This window comes from Capricornis sumatraensis, chromosome 4, assembly GCF_032405125.1.
Source record: "Capricornis sumatraensis isolate serow.1 chromosome 4, serow.2, whole genome shotgun sequence".
In the NCBI taxonomy this organism is placed as follows: Eukaryota; Metazoa; Chordata; class Mammalia; order Artiodactyla; family Bovidae; genus Capricornis; species Capricornis sumatraensis.
The window spans coordinates 138423795-138443524 of NC_091072.1; the positions used below are offsets into that span (position 1 = coordinate 138423795).

The window sequence follows — 19730 nt, forward strand, 5'->3', positions numbered from 1 at the left end:
CCTGTTTTGAGTGCCTATTATCTTTCCAGCGTACTCCACATAAATTAATAATTAAACTTTTTTTGCCTTTAAGCAAGAAAGGATTGTATTTGAAAGAATGTATATTAATGCATATGTATGGAATTTAGGGAGATGGTACAGATGAGCCTGTTTGCAGGTCAGGAATAGAGAAGCAGAAGTAGGGGATGGATGTGTGGACATGGGGTGGGGAGAGTGGGAGGAACCAAGAGAACAGCACTGACATGTATACACTGCTGCTGCTGCTGCTGCTGCTATATACACTGCCATATGCTAAACCGACAACTAGTGGGAAGCAGCTGTATAGCACAGGGATCTCAGCTGGATGCTCTGTGATGACCCAGAGGGGTGGGATGGGGGGGAGGTGGTGGAGGGAGCTTTAAGAGGGAAGAGATATATGGATACATATAGCTGATTCAGTTCATTGTGCAGCATTAACTAACACAACATTGAAGCAGTTACACTCCAATTTAAAAAGTATTGTGTTTGTAAGTCACTAAGAATCAGTTTCTTTGATCTTATGAAAAAAAAAAAAAAAGTAAAACCAGGTTTAGGAAAATAGGACTAAGCTGCAGGCTTCCAGTGGATGTATTCAGGGCATCTGAGAGCAAAGTCTGCTTAGATGCCCAGGTTGGTGGTTTCATTCAGAACTGATGACTGGGCATGGCAGTTCATTCTGACAGCCATGCCCAGAACTACAGATTCCCAGGTTTCTCCACCTGCCCCACCTACCCCTTTCACTCAGCTAACTGCTATTTATCCCTTAAAAGTCTTCATTTATATTAGTGAGGGGATTGTTTTTCACTTTATGTACCTGAAATTTTTTAATTGTTTTTTTTTTTAGTGAGCATGTATTACCTTTATAGTTAAGACAACAAGTGAAAATGGAAAAAATAAAAAATCTGCACCAAGTAAACCAAATCTCCCCTAAACCTTCTGCTTCCTGTCTCCTCCCCTAGAAGGTAAAGTTCCTCTGATCAGTTTTCAAATCCTTTTGCCCCAATCCATATTTATTCATGCCCTTCTTTCTGTGAATTCATACAGCCACACCATCACTTACTTTTAGCCTAGGTCTTATACTCTGCAGTAATAGCATGTGTTCTTACTATTGTTCTCTCTAGACTGTAAACTCAGCAAGAGCAGGATGTATACAAATTGTCTAGATTCCCCCCATCTCCTCTAGTACCCAGCACATCACAGGCGCTCAGGATATGTTCTTGAATGAGGAATGGAAGTAAAAGGAAGACGGTAGTTCTAAGAGAGGAAAGGAAGGTGACTGATTGCAGACCCTGTGCTCTGACTTCCTGGCTCCTGTATCCACATGCACTAGGGAGACCTTGGCACAGCTGCTTGCCACGGTGGCACCCTGGCATCTCCTGCGAGGCTGGGCTGCAGGAGGTGCGTGAGCCCGACGGCCCTTCCTTTCCTTTACCTGAGTGCAGTACTGCTTTTCCAGCCTCTGGCTCTCCTTTTGTTTCTGGCAGGTGAGTGACACCACAGACACTATGGTGCCATTGTAGTTCTCTTGGGGAGACGTCCAGGACATCAAGGCAGTGGTTGAGCTTAGAACGTGGACACTCACGTGCTGGGGTTTCTCTGTGAGTTCTTCAATCCATTCTCCTGAAGGACCTGGATGTCAAATCAGAGCACAGGGGAGGTTTCAGGCTGAGCGGGTTGAGATAGACTATAGTTTTAAAAACCATGCTGTTTTCCTTTTGCCCTTACAAAGACATTCCAAGTCAGACTGGCAGCCAGACTGGCAAGTCTTCACCTCCTCTGCTTAGCTACGGTCTCCACTGGGTGACCTCCCCAGCGACCTAAGCAACAGCCTGGTGGCAGCAATGAAACCAAGTCTACTGAGAGACGGAACCTCCACTTCACTTATTACATGCCTCTGAGATTATTTTGGTAACTTCTCCACCAGACAGAATTTAGTTCTCTTTTAACAAAGAGTGTGTGTGGCAGGGTGGTTTCATGAGTGCTTGTGATTCCTTTGCTGTTAGGATCTTTGGGCTCTAGAAATAATTATGTTGAGATTCAAATTAGCCTCTACTGCAATCCTACGAAGAAAATTTTAAATTTGGTGACAGCAGGATCAAAGAGGCAGAGTGTGACTCCCTTAGAGAAGAAATAGGCAACAGACAGGCTCAATTATAGAAGCTGGTGGAAACCTGGGTGATAATTTGAGGACACGGTTGGATCTTCATTATAAAATTTCTCCCTAAAAGTGCCCGCCATTAGCTTTGTTCTCTTAAATTTCCAAAGTGGTTATTAGCACAGTGCCTGACATCTAGTGAAGACCCAAGAAACGGTAAGGTGATTATTATCTCCTGAAAGTCCCTGTTAAAATGCAAATGTGCAACTTCTTTTATTTGCTTAGGTTACATTTCTCAGTTCTCTCAATAAGAAGCTGTATTCCTGGAGCCCAGGGAAAGGGGAGGAATAAGCGACTCTGCTGGGGAGGGCAGTCTCAAGCTCATGGGAAATGAGGCAAAGAAAATAAAAATAATATAAATGATAATAATTACAATGGCAAAGAGATGTAGGACTCACTGTTTGCCAGGCTCTTTTAAGCTTATTTATGTTTACATATTTTAATTCTTTAATTTTCTTAACTAAACTTATAAGTACTGGATTGGTTTCAGTTTCAGATGAGGAAACTGAGGCAGAGATAGAATAAGTAGAGCTGGGATTCACACACAAGAAGTCTGGTTTTAAAATCCATGCTCTTAACCCCTGTGTGAAACTTCCTGGAGCACTATGAAACTGTGAGAAGGATGAATCTGGAAACAGGAAAGTTGGCCCCAAACTCAGTTTTGCTCATTATTAGCGATACAACGTTGGGCAAATGACTTCTCTGAATCTCAGTCACTGCATCGGTCAATGGACAAATCATAGAACGTTAGGATTGGAAAGGACTTTAGAGTTCCAATGTGGGTTATTGATGGGGAAACTAGGGCCCAGAGATGTGAATGACCTGCCCAATGTCACAGAGTGAGTATTTTTTTTTTTTTACTTTATTTTACTTTACAATACTTTATTGGTTTTGCCATACATTGACATGAACCCACCATGGGTGTACATGCGTTCCCAAACATGAACTCCCCTCCCTCCTCCCTCCCCATAACATCTCTCTGGGTCATCCCCGTGCACCAGCCCCAAGCATGCTGTATCCTGCATTGGACATAGACTGGCAATTCGATTCTTACATGATAGTATACATGTTTCAATGCCATTCTCCCAAATCATCCCACCCTCTCCCTCTCCCTCTGAGTCCAAAAGTCCGCTATACACATCCGTGTCTTTTTTGCTGTCTTGCATACAGGGTCATCATTGCCATCTTTCTAAATTCCATATATATGTGTTAGTATACTGTATTGGTGTTTTTCTTTCTGGCTTACTTCACTCTGTATAATCGGCTCCAGTTTCATCCATCTCATCAGAACTGATTCAAATGTATTCTTTTTAACGGCTGAGTAAGACAGACAACCTAGGATTCCTGTCTCCTGGGTCAGGGCTTTGTGTTAACTTATCAAGATGCCATATGATTAGTCTACTTTATAAGACTGTTGCTGGGATCAAATGAGATTGTAATGTATTAGAAAGCTATCAAATGTGAAGTGTTATTACTTTTACGAAGATCTGAGGTGGTGGAGGCAGAGAGAGAGAAGGTGGATGGAGGCAAAACAAATTCACTCATTTAATGGCTTTATAATAGGATGGACCTGATAATCAACCCAAGGTAATAGGTCACTGCAGACTCCATGGAAATGGACTCTACTACTAAAGATTTCTAGAGTCTGACTCTCTTTCTCACACTAAGTGGCTAAACTTTCTGTGTCTAAGTATTTTTTTTCCACCTAAAAATGAAGATAATAGCAATGCTCCCTTCAGAAGCCTTTTGGGAGACTAATGCAAATTTCTACCTTAATTTTCATCTCTGAGGAAAGCCTTCAAAACTACATAAATACAGTATTCTTATAAAATCAAAGGTATATACATAGTACACCTGAATAACTCATTACTGCAGAACAGAATATCTGAAGCTCCAAACAGGTTATTTTATTGGCAAAGAAACAGCAAAATTTCTAGTACTGTATATTTTCCTAAATGAATATTAACATGAATCTCTTCAAAAGAATCATATTTGTGAGCAATTCTGACATTCTCAGCAGCTCTGGTCAGTTTGGATACTCTAAGAATAAAGTGCCTACACTAGAAAGTGATTCAATAAATATTTGTTGAATGTACAACAGAAATAATAAATAAGCAAAGAGTATAACCCCAACTTAGGGTTTTATTATGTGGCATGAAAAAACAAGAGGTAGGCAAATAAAATCCATCTAGAAAAATATCACACTCAGAGATAAGCTCTGTAAAGAGTCTGCCTGCAATTCAGGAGACCTGAGTTCAATCCCTGGGCCAGGAAGATCCCCTGGAGAAGAGAACGGCTACCCACTCCCATATCCTTGTCTGGAGAAACTCATGGACAGAGGAGGCTGGTAGGCTACAGTCCATGGGGTCTCAAAGAGTTGGATGCGATTGACTGACTAACACTTTCACTTCATTATGAAACACAGTAGAAATTCAGAGCAGGGAAGTGCTAATGGCCTGAACAGTTGTGGGAGTTTTCCTGGAACTTGCAGTGGGTCTCTGCTGGCAGACAAGGGAATCTCTGGGTTAATGAAACATTTTTAGCCTCATGGGAAGAACTCAATACTAAACTTTGCTTTCATTCTCAAATGATGCCATGCCAAAGATCTGTAACTGAAAGACATTCAGGCTGATCACAGATATTTTTTTCTGCTTCTCTAGTGGATATTTCAAGCCTTTTCACCAGTGGTGACATTTTTGATTTCCTTAGAAAAATTGTTATATAGGGTATTTTCAACATTTTTTGGCTGCTAAATAAACTGATTTCTCTCCTCTGCCCTCTTCCTTTTTATCTCGCCTGTCTTTTTGAGGGTCATTTAATGAAAGGTGGTATTTTGCCTTTGGAGGAGGAGATAACATATGGTGATCATCCTTCTCGGAATGAAAAGTTTTTATCCATTGCCTTCTGGGTTTTTTTTTTTTTTTTTTCTGCTGATCAGAGGCACATCTAACTCCAGATAAGCTAGGAAACAGATTTTTGGCCTCTAAATTTCTGGTAAGCATAGTCAGACTAGCAGAAAACATTACCTATGTGTACCATTTGTGTAGCTTTTTGAGGCTAGTTATTGGCCTGCTATTATCCTTGATGGAATCAGGAGAAGCTGCCCTAAGACTTGACACTGGTATTTTCATGATGCTATAGCTTCATTGTTGTCGTTTAGTCTTTAAGTCATGTCTGTCTTCTTGGGACACTATGGCCTGTAGCTCACCAGGCTCCTCTGTCCCTGGGATTTTCCAGGCAAGAATACTTGATTGGGTTGCCATTTCCTTCTCCAGGAGATCTTCCCGACCCAGGGATTGAACCTGGGTCTTCTGCATTGCAGGTGGATTCTTTATTATCTGAGCCACCAGGGAAGTCCCATGCTCTGTCTTAGTTTGCGCTAATTTTTGGAAAGACCACCTGGGTCTTACTACATTTGAATCTCTGTGCTTCTTTCAAGCTCCCCAAACTCAACACTCTAATGAGCTTTTTCACACAGTTCAAAAATACCAGTTTTCATTATGGCTTCAAACAAAAGTCCTCTTTCCTCAACTACTTGTCCATGTCCTTGGAGAGTTTGTTACCACTAGTGTGAAAAGTCAGTTTAACAAATGTTCAATTATCTCAATAATAAAAAAAAAATCCTCAAGTTAAATCCCTGGGTAAATTTGTTACGATGAAACATACATCTATTTTCTCTGCTGTCAAAAATCACATGGATTTGGGCCTCTCATGACCTTGAAGAATTCTCAGGGTCTCTAAGGTTTGATGAATAATTGATGCTTACGCATCATTCATCTCACCGGCTCCATTGTTCTAGCTCCTCTGTAAGTGCAAAATAATCTCTTTGGTACTTACTGATATAAAAACTGAGTGATTTTGCTGACTGACTGTTTCGAGTTTCGCAAGATCCTGAGGAACTAAAGGTTGTCACAGATAACTTATATTTCCCGGGCTCCTTCAGTTCTGCAACAAATTCATGTGCTTCTTCATCCACTGTCAAATATTCAGTAAAGTTTTCTAAATCATATATAAAGAAGAGAATATATATGAATTGATATCTGGAACAGCCTTGGCTATAGACAAGTCAGTTAATTTTTTTAAAAAGTATTTTCTTATATTGCCTCTTTCCCTATGTCGAGTTGAATTATATCTCCAAACTAAAATTGTTATTGAAAAAAGATGGTTAAGAGTTCAAATTGTTTTCTTACAGTACTTTAAAATAACTAAATTAAAATATGGTGTCCAAATCAATAAAAATATGGATAGATATATATTGCATTCTTACATACTGTCAGCCAGTAAAATGATACACACAAAACGGAAGTATAATGTTAGGAGAAGATAGCAATGATCAACTCTCATTTGGATATATAGAATTAAAAGAAATAGTTCCAAATGTTGTGCATGCTCTTTGTGATAACATTAAATATCCGTAAGTATCTCAAAGTATATTGAATTATTTTCTAGCTAGAAATAATCCTCTGGGTATATTTTCTGATACATTATATTTTGCTTCATTGGCTGACTTCCAGAACTTTTAAAAGTAAAAATGATTTTTACATTGCTTCAAAGTCCATCTCCTGCTGCTTATTACTTCATTTGAAGTTTTTTTTTTTTTTTTTTTACTCATTTGGTGACCAGAGTAGCCTTTAACAGAACACACTGCAGTCAGATAAAAGCATGATTGAACTTTCATGGAAATAAGCATTACAAAGTATTCTAAGATATAAGACCTTATTTTCTAGAGACTATATCGAGGAACAGAAAAATAAAAGACCAAGGGAACTTTTTAAAAATACAGGCAATTTCAGGCAGATGTTAAGACTTTTGACTCAAATAATTGTAAATGACAAAGGATTTCAATTTTATATAATATTTGGGTATTGTTGGTTGCTCTATACTCCAATATAGAGGAATTCACAAATCTTGTATTTCATTCTATTGGATAAAATAGGGGCAAACAGTATGTCATCTATGAGACTATATGATTTGAATACCCTAGCATGTAAGTAAGGCTGTCAATTTAACCTCAAATTTTGACAGCTTGACAACTTTTGCCACTCAAGCTACTAGACTGGAGACCAAAAAATGAATTATGCCATTATAAAAACAAGATAAACAACAAATAACTATGAAAATCTACCAAACAACAATTCAGATATGATTCACGACCCAAATTTACTGAATGTCATGGCCCTATTTTTCATAAAGTAACGGGTTAAATATAAAGAATGTCTCTTGGCTGCTAAGTGAATACAATATATATAATATGGCAGCTAGAGTGAGAATACCAGTTGCTATGTATTTTTATTCTACTACCAGTCCTTCTTTGGAAAAATGTGAGTGGTGCTGGTTCCAGGGGAGCACCCTGAGGGGAATAAGACTAGCCTGATAAGCAGGACCCAGGTCCGATACTCTAGGGAAAGTAGCCATGTTGTCTGCAAGATTCTTTTGCTGCATGCTTCCCAAATTTGTGTTCTGGGAAAACAGAACACTTCTCCAGGATATTCTGTAATTTGTGATGGTTAGAAATCTAATTCAACATCTATTCAAAGTTTCCTCAGTGGCCTGGGGGAGGTGAAATGTCAGCAATAAAATGTGTACAATTGCCTATACTTGCGATGTGTGAACTACCCAAACCGGGTTCTGACCCAATCTGTTCATTTTCGTTTTCTGGTTTCATTCTGCCTTGGGATATTCAAGAAGTTCTTCATTTTCTTTACCATTTTTCTTTATATCTTAACTGTCTGCCTTCAGCCTTTCTTTCTAAATATAATTTTTAAAAGTTCCCATTTCCTGTACCTTTGCACCATTTCTTACGTCCTCTGATTTCCTAGTACTTTACCTTCTCTTTCTATGAGGATATGGAACCCATCAAAGGCAGTGGGTGGTTTTGGTGGTAACCAACTCAATATCATCTGTACAGGGAAAGAAGAGAAAGAGCTGGATGCCGATTTCTCCGTCTCACTGAGTGTACTGTTGTTTTCGTATTCTGTGGGAAGCACAGTGACAAATTCATCTTCGCTTTCAGGAGTCGCAGATGCACTATCCCACCAATATGGCTGCGGTGTTGTTTCGAAATCACTGCTGTTAAAATCAGGCCAACCAGAAGAAATGTTGCCAGAGGGAATTTCAGGAGTGTCATCTGTAAAATGGAAGACTTTGTCCTTTCCCATTGTATCTTGTGACCTCATGAACGATTCCTCTGGGAAACTGCCGCTCTCTTCTTCCCAGTTGTTTTTGTTCAAGTTCACTATACGAACTGAGATATTCCGAGGTGGATAAGGGGCTGTAAGAAAGAGAATTATCATTTTATGTACTTTTTAACTATTATAGTGAATACTTTATTAATGAGTCAAACATAAAAGCAGATTCAGAAAACAGAGTTTAATTGTACTTTTACATCAAGAACAAGTGTCGTTTCAAGTATATGTCTATCTAAGATTTTGTACATGATGTGCACACATTAACACTTCAAATACATTAAATGGTACTATGTTAGTCGAAGTGGTGACTGAACCCTTTCCAAAGTAGAGTTACATTCATATTTTTCAGCTTATCACAATCTCCTTTCTAAAAATCTGAGTCTCTGTCTCTAGATCTTGTTTTACAAAAAAGCAACTATAGTGTCTCATAGCTATCAAGGCTAAAAATACTCCCTATGACATAGTTGCACTTAGGAGAGTTGCCTGTCGAAATTACCTTTAGAAACTTTAACACACATGTTGCAAATATGGCTTCACTTTCAACCTCTCAAAATGAAAACTATGCCCACAGAATAAGTTTATGAGCTATGGAAGTATGCTTTTCTAGTGGTAGAAAATTATGAAGGCCACTGCGTGGTCTCTACCTGCAACAAATTCTACATATCTTTCAAATAGCAGCTCAACACTCACCTCTTAGGAGCTCTTAATAGAAATTAATCTTTTGCTCTTTCATGCTGCTATATGACTTTGTATGTACATGCTCAGTCACTTCAGTCGTGTCTGACTCTTTAATACTATTTCTTGCATTCTGCCTTGTGTGATTGCCAATAGCTGTTTAGTTGCTAAGTCATGTCCAACTCTTTGTGACCCCATGGATGTAGCCCATCAGACTCCTCTATCCATGGGATTTCCCAGACAAGAATACTGGAGTGGGTTGCCATTTCCTCCTCCAGGGGATATTCCTGAACCAGGGATTGAACCCATGTCTCCTGCATTGGCAGGCAGATTCTTTACCACTGAGCCTCCAGGGAAGCCCATGAGTGCCAGTAGTACCTCTACCATTTTTGCGGCCAGGAAACCATTTCAGTGGACTTTGTCTTCATCTCTCCCGGTACTTTAAAAATCTCCCAGGTAGAAGATGTTCAACTAGCTTCTTTACTTGAATAATGAAAACTACAAGTAGAATCTTAGGTGTTGATGTGAGGTGAATAAAATATTAATATTTAGCTGAAATAGTTTCTTTGTTTTGGCCTAAAGAATGAGAATCATGACATCTTAAAATTTCAGATTGGCAGGGTCTGTTGGTGATCTATTATAACCCATTTCCAATGTTTGTATGAATTCCTCATGCTTATCGAATACTTAAGCATGTTTTTTGGGGAAAATGTCAGTTATATTGGTATTGGTGATGGGTATTTAGCATGTGTATATTTATTTTACCCATCCATTCTTTTACCTTCCCACCCATCTATCTATCTATCCATCCATTGATCCATTTATCCATCCTATGATTGTGCTTCATATTAGTGATGATACTAAAGTTAAGCACCGCCAAGTTTTAGGTGTATCTGAATCCTAATATTTTCTTTTAATAATTAGATAATCTATACTAGAACATCTCACATCTGTTCTTCTGCCATATGGTTATTATGTCATATTGTAGATTTACTGATGTCTACTTGATTCAGTTAAGTTACTTACTTATAACTTTTGGTAATATCACATGCTATTTTATTCAAAGATTAAAAATCTGTGATTTCATTGACATTTAAATTTTTTATTGAGTATTTTGCTCAGTTCATTTTACATTGATAGAAAATTCATTTTAGATTATTGAAATATGTATTTTTTTTCTGAGTTCTGGAACAGAATTTTCCTTAGAATGACAGAAAGCATATATATAACAATAACATATAATTTAATTATTTTTTCACTAAATTTGATTTTTCAAATGACTTACCAGTTCTATGCTGTTTGGGTTCATGACTGACACCACTGTATTCCACAAGAGTGCTTTTATTAAAAGTTGCCTCAGACACCAGCTGAAAGGTGATATTACTATAGCATATTCCTGGCAGCCAGTGATTAAACACTGTTTTTCCCTTAAAAAAATCTGAGAAAAGAACAATTATATTAAATTTTTGGTTTTCTAAATGTCACAGACTTCTAGAAAGTTTTGAACAATTATGACTATCTGTCAAATAATATTTTATGTGACTTCTAGTATAGTCAGTAATAAAAAATTGATTTAAAGCTAGAGATGAAAATTGAAATTTTTAGACTCAAAGGCTTTTTCTGCAAGAATTAGATACAACTGGAATTAAAATTTTATTATAGGAACATTTGATGTATTAAGTGGAAATGGTAACATATAGAAATTGTAGAGATTAGGTTTATGCTAATCATTTACTGTAAGAACCCAAGGTATTTTGCCAATTTATTACTTAGGAAAAAATAATTTTACAAGAAATGTTTTCACTAGACTCACTTGTAAAATATAGCCTATTTTCTAAAAGAAAATGATTTGTCATTTGGCAAATGGGACCTTACTGAAAAAGAAGAAAATTTTAAAAATTGAATTTTATTTAAAAAATGTTTTTTTGGAAGATAATAATAAACTTAAAAACCCAATCCAAGTTGGAAAGAAATGAGGGAAAGGAACTGAAAATACCATTTATTGAATGAAAAGCCAAAAATAATTTGAAAAATTAGTTAACTTAAAAAAAGAGCATACTAGTTAACATTTTTAAACTCATGGAATTTAGCTCAACAAAAGTGTCAGTGATGGTTTTCAGTTATTTATAAACTTATATTTGCATGTGATCAATGAGCAAACAAGGTCCCAATTACTAATTTTCAGGTAATCTGGTTTCATTGAAAACAAAGAATGCAGTAATAGAGTCTATTTTTGTTTATTTGATTTTTTTTTTAAGTTTTAAATAAAACCTGTAGAGTTACTGCATGTGCCTTAAACATTGTCTCATTAAAAAAAAAAAAAAATCCGTGGAAGATTCAGGAGTTTATAAAAGCAGCAAGTCAAAGTGGGATGTTTCTGGGTATCATGCCGTAGGTGGTTGAGTAAGTATCCTCTACCTGGTTTTCATTCACAACTAATCAACTTTGAGACCAGAAACTACACTTGGTGCAGATAAATGTAGTGACTCTGTGTCCTGAGAATATTTGTCTCTCCAGTTCAGTTCCCAAAACTGAATGTCCTCTGTCCTCTCCCTGTCCCTCTCCCACTTGGCCCACTTCTGCTCTCTGGTTTATTCAGAGAAATTGATTGGATTTCTTTAGAAATTTTTAATTTCCCTGGACCCTCTTCTCTCTCTCTCTGACCACAAGATTCCAATCAAGCCAGTAAAAATAGTGAAACCCATTTTTGTATATTAATGCAGTCATTTAACTAGTCATACAGATAAATATACACAAAGGAACTGAAAAGTATTGTCTTAAGCATTCGAGAATAATGTTGGACCATCTCCAAATGAAACTTTTTGAAAGACCCCCATCTAACTTCTCAGGTCTGGAAATGCCTTAATGCACTCAAAAGGAAATGATTAGGTGCTGTGCTTCTAAATTTAAATTTAAATTTTTTTCCTGCACCAGATGTGCAGGAATAATATTTGGCAAGAATAACATGTAAGTCATAATAATTTGAGTTTTTCTTATGTTTATGCATGACACATGACTCTAAAATAATGAACCAAACATTTTGTCTCCTCATAACAATATTTTCATGCATCAGTAACTATTTTTATTAATTCATTATGATCAAACAGTGAATTATAAGACTTCTTCAAAGCACGAGCAAGAGCAAAACCATTTGGCAGAAATTATGTAAAATGTAAGAGTCATTATTTTTCTTCTTCCTGTTACCTCTTACCTTTATATAGCATTGTCCGGAAGTCTTTACCTTCCCAATAGCTTATGTTTACTCTTGTGAAAACGTTATATTTTTCTGGATAATGAATTTCAAAGAGGACTCCTGTTTCAGGAGAAGGTTTATAGTCATATATTGAAACACTGGTTACAGGAAGAGGTTCTGCAGAAGGAAAGTTAGTGGAGAAAGGGGAATTGGGAAAAGAGCAAAATACCATTATTAATACTTGGAAGTGCCAAGGATGACACCTATTAGCATTTTACACATACTTTAATTATCTGTAAGACACTAAACTCCTCAGTACTCCTGAGCTGACTGTTCTCCTTAGCAGTAATTAATAAAGCATATTTTATGTGGCAATTTCTGCTTTTCAAAAAACTTTCATATTCATTTTTCCAATTGCTGTTTGCAACAATCCTAATATCTAGGAAGAGCAAATATTCATATCATCATTTAACATATAAAAATAATGATAACTGAGACTTTAAATTACTTGCCAAAGGTAATTTAACAAGGACATGGTGGAATCTGTATCTACAGATTCCTAGTTCATTTTTCCCCCAAGTCAAGAAAATTTGATGTTAATAACAGACAAGTAACAGAAAATAGGCTTCCTGGGAGGCAGGTGCAGTGGTAAAGAATCCACCTGCCAATGCAGGAGATGCAAAAGACTTGCATTGTTGGATTCCTGAGTGGAGAAGACTCCCTGGAGGAGGAAATGGCAACCCGCTCCAATATTCTTGCCTGAAAAATTCCACGGACAGAGGAGACTGGCAAGCTACAGTCCATGGGGTCACAAAGAGTGGGACATGACTAAGTACAATAGAAAATATGTTTTGGCTCTGACCAGGCATAAATGTTTTAATAATCAGTTATTTCTTCATGTGAGCCTAGCACTTTTTAAATATTAAGTATAAGATTGCAAACCATCCTATATTATGAGAATTATAGTTCATGATATTTATCAACCTTTCTACAGAAGTTTAAAAATGTTTATTTTTATTTTGTATGAGTTGTTAACTTATCACAAAACTTGGTAAATAAATACTCATTTTTTAAATAACTGATTGATTGATTTACATCTGAATCTCCTCCATTCCCACTTTTCAGCCCAAGTCTTGTCCAATGCCAGAGTCCCTTCACTCTTTAGTAGGAACTAATGAATGAGTCTTACTAGCATGCATTTCATTCAAGAAAATATTTAAAATAATTTGGTGTGGAGTTAACTCTTTATTGGCTTCCCTGATGGCTCAGTGGGTAAAGAACCCACCTGCAAAGCAGGAGGTACAGGGGTCATAGGTTCAGTCCCTGAGTGGGGAAGATGGCAACCCACTCCAGTATTCTCAGCTAAAAAATCCAATTGACACAGTCTGTGGGGTTGCAGAGTCAGATACGACTGAGCAACAAAGCACAAATCAACTCTTATAGAAAAAACTGATTTTGATTCAAAGTTTTAGCATCAAGAGGATCCTTGGACATCTACAGCCTAAATGAAACAGACTTAGTTTAAGTTTTACACTTTGAAATTTCAATTTCAATAACATAAGAACCCCAAATTTGACTTAGTTCATTCAACAGTTACCTACTTTGTATCAATCTGTAGCTAAATATCTTTTTTGCTGTTTTTAAAAATCTAAATTTATATTTATTCTAAATGTTGCTTTTATTTTTGCCAATTTTTGTTTCATTATTGCTTAATCTTTTTAAATAAGTATAATTCTTTCATCTATCATTTTATTGATGATAACATACTACACATTTTTGTTATGTTGCTACATAAAACATAATAAAAAATGTGATAATAATTTTTACGTCTGTCTTGTTTAGCATAGATTTTGTTTGTTCTAACCATAAACCCTTGGCCAAATTTTGCTTTCTCATTGTCCCATTTCTTGTTTTTTCTACACTGTTTTGAGGCATTTTAGCATCCTTTCAGCTCACCAGAAGCTGTAGTCTAGGGCCAGGGCATATAATATCACTTTGGGGTTCTTGATATTATGGATGATATAGCTGTTTTCACAAACTCCTTCTCTGAGTAAGAGGGTAACTAAGCTTGGTACTTGATAGTAAGACTATGTGTCTCTTGCATCCTTAAGACTCCACATGTGCCTTTTTTGGTAAGCAGGGAGAATCTTTGCTTTCAACAGTGAGCCTGGCTCTGGGTCATATCTAACGTGTACAAATTCAATCCTTCCTACCCTCTGGTGACCCAGACTCAGTACCGTCTTCTTTCAGACTCAGAGCACAAAGACTCCATGACTTCAGCCTTCTTCCCTACTTTGAGTTTCTGATTCATGGAGACACCTATCTTATTTCTGAGCCTAGAAATATATTTCTGGTTTTCTTTTCACTTTGTGGTGGAAGCAAAGAATATACGACAAAGCAGAAATTTACTGCATTATTTTTACTAAAAAAACCTACCATAGAGTCCCATTTTTTCTTTCAATAAAAAATTAAAAATGGCATTTAATAGGGTTATTATTTCCTCATTAGGTGGCCCACATAATAAAAACTATGTTCAAATTGAATATTTCCTGTTTCTTAATTCCCTTTGAACCGTCATGACAGTTCATAAATAGGAAGACTCTTAAAGTTCTGGATGTGACTATCTTAGAAGATGAAAAAACGAAAGCAAATGCGGAGTAAGTACTGTTTTAAGAAAGCAGCTGTAGGCTTGTACTTGTTAGTATCTGCTAATTGCTGAGGTGATTTCTTCCTGTGATTGTTCTGTTTTTAGGAACTAAAAGGAAAGCTCAGTATCCTTTGCTTCTGATGTGACCAACCTAAGGACATGTGTCTTCTGACATGATCCTCTTGACAGAGACAAACCTGGGCTTAGTCTCCTACTTCTGATGTCAGGAGTAGGGAAAAGGGAACGATCCAGGTCCCAGGCCAGAACTCTTGTCTGATGCTTAGATACAGCCTGGGACCTGACCTAATGGTTCAGCTGTATCCAAGCAGGCCACTGAGTTGAGCTGGCAGCAGCAGCCACCTGTGGCCCAGAAAGGATGTTTAACATTGCATCTACTAAGTTAGTGCAAGTCCTCATCATTTCTTTTGTAGGAGAGCAAAATTTGCCACCACAAAATGTGTCTCTTTGGCATGAGGCTTTTTTAAGAAACAGAAGAATCAGGAAGAAACTTTGATCTTCCCCCTAACTGCCTTAAAGAATTTAGATGGAGGGCCTGTTCCTGGAGTAGAGTATCACCAGAAGGACTGGTAAAGAATATGGGCTGGAAGTGGTGAGAGAAACTCAGCAGGGCTTGGAGATCAGAGTCCTCTCTGTGTCCTGCGGTCTCTTCAGGGCCCAGCAAACACTTGTTCATCAAACATCTGCTTTTCCATCGTCATGTACATTGCCTTCCTCCTCCTTTATGGTCTCAAATCACTACCCCAACATCTTCTTTTGTCTTTAGCTGAAGATGGTTTCTAAGGAGAAGGTTTTGGCCACTTCGGAGAATTCTTGTTTTCCTGGGTCTCTCCCATCTATATAATTGATTACATTTCAGTTTGACTTTCTTTTGTTCATCTGTCTTACATCAATTTAATTCTTAGACCAGCCTGAAAAACCTAGAAGGGGAGGTAAGAATTTCTTCCTCTCCAACATTTTCCGGGAATATTTAAATAACTTTCTAAATTATTCTTCCTGCCTCCAACCTCACCTTAATTTTTTGTATCTCTGTTTAAACGTTTTAAGCTTTCAGGCTACTTGATATTCTCACTTTTGTCAGTCTCTGTTATAAATCTGTCACCTCCACCTCACTGATTTTTCCCCATATGATCTTTTCTGTTTCTCCTTTGCTCTCAGCTTCTTGAGAAAATTTCTATTTAGTGTCATTGGTATTAATTATACTTAGTGATCTTACACTGGATGCTACAAACTATGTTAAGGAGTTTGTTTAAATTTTTTTTTTAGTATAAAAAATTTACATCATTTAATAGCACCCACTACCAAATCAGTAATCAACAGCCCACAAGCCAAATCTGGCCTGCCACATGTTTTTGTATGATTTCTGAGCAAAGAAGGCTATTTACAGTTTAAAATGGTTGACAAAATTCGACAGAAGAATACTATTTCATGACACATGAAAATTATGTGAAATTCAAATTTTGCTGTTTTAAAATAAAGTTGCCTTAGAATACAGCCATGCTTATTTGTTTACGTATTATCTATGGCTGCTTTTCTGCTAACATAGTGGAGTTGAATCACTGTAACACAGACCATATGGTCCACAAAGCATAAAATATTTATTACCTAGGCCTTTACAGGAAAAGTTGGCTAACCAGTGGGCTAGATTATAAATTAGAAAACTAGAAAAATGGAATAATCTGCCAAAGTCTACATTATGGTTCCCAGATTTCTCTGACTCTAAAGTTCATGCTTTGATCCACTATTCAAAATATCTGCGTGATAATTTGTCCATTCCAAGGCAAGATTCAGAACATGTGCCTTGCAGCTCTGTTACAAGAAAGAGATTTCCCCCAATCAAATTGTGTGTCATTCCTTTGTATAAGACCTGTCCTCATTCCTCGTCACTTAAAGATTAAGGTCTAAACACTTTTATAAAGTATTCAAGGTTATTCCCAATATTTCTAGTGACCTTTTTCTTCATTTTCTGGAATCACAGATGCTTGCCATCTTCACTCTTGCAGTTCACAGGTGTGCCCTGCTACGCACCTATGCCTGCATTTTTTAAAATCTATGATTCACTTTAAGTCTGAGTGTAACACTTTCCATTGCTTATGCATTTGGCAAGTTTTCACTAAATTTTTCATCATTGTTTCTTCTGAGGTGCCTTCCCAATGTTTCCTAAGAAGGCTGGGTAGTCTCTTGCATAATTCTTTTACAGCACTTATCATATATTTGTAATGTTTTCTTTATCTTTTCCACTATTGTATACCATCTTTGAGAGTGGCATTTTATTTGTTTCTCTGCCACCTAGGATGTGGCACAGAGAATGTAGACGATATATAAAGTAAAAACTCAGACATTATTTTTATTTACCATGGCTGAATTTGTATGCCCCATGTATGCTCTGTAGTTATGTCTCTAGGACTTTACAAACACAGGAGACAGTAGTGTGTAAACAGGATTTCCCAACTTTCTAAGAAGTTGTTTTCATGTATTATTTCATCTCCTGAGAAACTACTCCTTGTTTCTAATGTGCCCATGATATGCTGAAGGTTCTCAAATAGTTAAATATTAATCAGATGTCAGAACCTAAGGGTTATGAAACTCTTGAACTGGCCAAATGACTTGTTTGTGCTGAATTTATTCTTTGCTATGTTCCTCAGCTTTCTCTGAGAGTGCCAGACTCAGAACAACTGTAGAGAAATATCAAAGGACTGCCCTAGGGCCAATTGCTTTGTCATTGCTTATTTCATGAAGACAAAGATCCAACACGCAAGAAATGACTGCATCAAATGTGCCCTTTTATTCTTGACTTGTCAGCTATGGGAGCAGATCCTACAAATGTTTCGTAAACTTTCAAGAAACCTTCCCCTTAGAAAAATAAAGATGGGGAAAATACATCATTAGCTGATAAATAATGGTACTTTTAGAGCTCAAAAGTAATCTTAGTCATCCATTTTAACTCTCTCTTTTCTAAAAGAGGAAGCTGAAACCCAAATATCACTAATGTTCCAGAAATATTTGTACCAAAAAACCCAGTTCCTATAGTCCCAAACTATTACGGCTTTCAAAACTGGGATGGTGTAATTAAGTATTTGAAAATGGAATAGAAGGTGAGAAACAATAAACCATCATTAATTAATTTTTACTCTTTAGATATCAATGCAGGTTTCCTCTTTCACTTAGGGTGTAGAAAACTGCAATTCAATATTATCCCTCGGCATCTAACAGTGAGAAGAAAAAGCCAAATAGTGTATGAGACATAATTTTTCTAGAGTTTATCAGAGAGATGAGATTGCAAGGCAACCAAATGAACTAAATTCCAAAGACGAGCCCCTCTGGGACACCAGAGGGGACACTGCCGCTCTTTTCCCTTTAGTAGGGCATGGCAGAAAGAAGGAGCACCATTAAAGCCGGAGAGAAGAAAGCAACTAACATTTTCCTGATGCTTACAGGCAGTGTGTGCATTTATGTTCAGTCGTGTCTGACTCTTTGCGACCCCATGGACTGCAGCCTGCCAGGCTTCCCTGTCCATGGGATTCTTCAGGCATGAGCACTGCAGTGGGTTGGCATTTCCTACTCCAGGGGATCTTCCCAACCCAGGGATCGAACCCACAGCTCTTGCAATTCCTACACTGGTAGGTGGATTCTTTCCCACTAGTATTTTCCAGGAAGTCCCTCCCATACATAGAAGATGGCTACATTCCTTGAGATATTTTATTTTCTTTTATTAACAGTTGGCTGTTCCTACTATCTTCCCTTTGTTGCAAAACTCCTATATATCCTAGCTCCCCACTTGCCTCCTTGGAGCAGTTTTCTCAGGGTTACTTGAGATGCTGCCTCCGGGGCTTGAAGTTCGCAGTATGTCCCCTGAACAAAACTTAACTTTCAACTTTCAGGTTGTGTGTACTTTTTTTAAGTTGACACGCTAAAACAATAATATTTTGAATGTAATTGGTTAAGTAAACTATGTTATTAAAATTTATTTCACCTTTTCAGAAAATATGTGTCTAGCAGAAAATTTAATATTACAAATGTGATTATTGGCTAGTGCTAGTCTAAACACTCCAATTAAATGACAGAGATTTTCAGATTGGGGGAAAAAAGCAGATCCAACTGTATGCTGTTACAAGAAACCCATTTACCTATAAAGATGCAAGTAGGTTAAAGTATAAAGATGAAATAAGTATACTATGAAAATATTTAAAGAAAACTAAAATGTCTATATTAATATCAGACAAAATAGACTTCAACACAAGTCATTTGATCAAGGATAAAGGGGGACATTGCATACAGATAAGAAAGTCAGCCCATTTTCCAGGCAAGAGTACTGGAGTGGGTTCCATTTCCTTCTCCAACAGGAAGACATAGTAATCCTAAAAGTATTTGCACCTAACAACATAACAACAGAGCTTGAAAAGAGATAAAGCATAAATTAAAAGATGTGAAAGGTGAAATAAACAGATCCACACTCTCTGTCAATCACTGTTGGAACAAGTTGAAAGCAAATCATTAAGGATAGAAAACTTGAACAACCAACTGACCTAAACTGACATTTATTAAAACATCACTCAACCAGTGCTCACAGAATGCATAACAAGATAGGCCATTCGATTGAATTTGCACAATTGAATTTGCATAAGCGAAGAGGAACTAAAGAGCCTCTTGACGAGGGTGAAAGAGCAGAGTAAAAAAGCTGGCTTAAAACTTGACATTCAAAACACTAAGATCATGGCATCTGGTCCCATCACTTCATGGCAAATAGATGGGGAAAATGTGGAAACAGTGACAGATTTTATTTTCTTGGGCTCCAAAATCACTGCAGACAGTGACTACAGCCACAAAATCAAAAGG

General features: G+C 37.1%; 1 protein-coding gene across 1 annotated transcript in view; it reads right to left on the bottom strand.

Annotated features, from left to right (window-relative positions):
* The window catches only part of PTPRO (protein tyrosine phosphatase receptor type O), a 121517-nt gene that overhangs the window by 98746 nt on the left and 3041 nt on the right, over window positions 1-19730 (bottom strand). The window contains exons 2-6 of the mRNA XM_068971502.1: window positions 12248-12406; window positions 10322-10474; window positions 8001-8444; window positions 6011-6172; window positions 1451-1647 (exon numbers count right to left, since the gene is read on the bottom strand). Of these exons, the coding sequence (XP_068827603.1) occupies window positions 1451-1647; window positions 6011-6172; window positions 8001-8444; window positions 10322-10474; window positions 12248-12406 (1115 nt within the window). The remainder of the gene's footprint in view (window positions 1-1450; window positions 1648-6010; window positions 6173-8000; window positions 8445-10321; window positions 10475-12247; window positions 12407-19730) is intronic.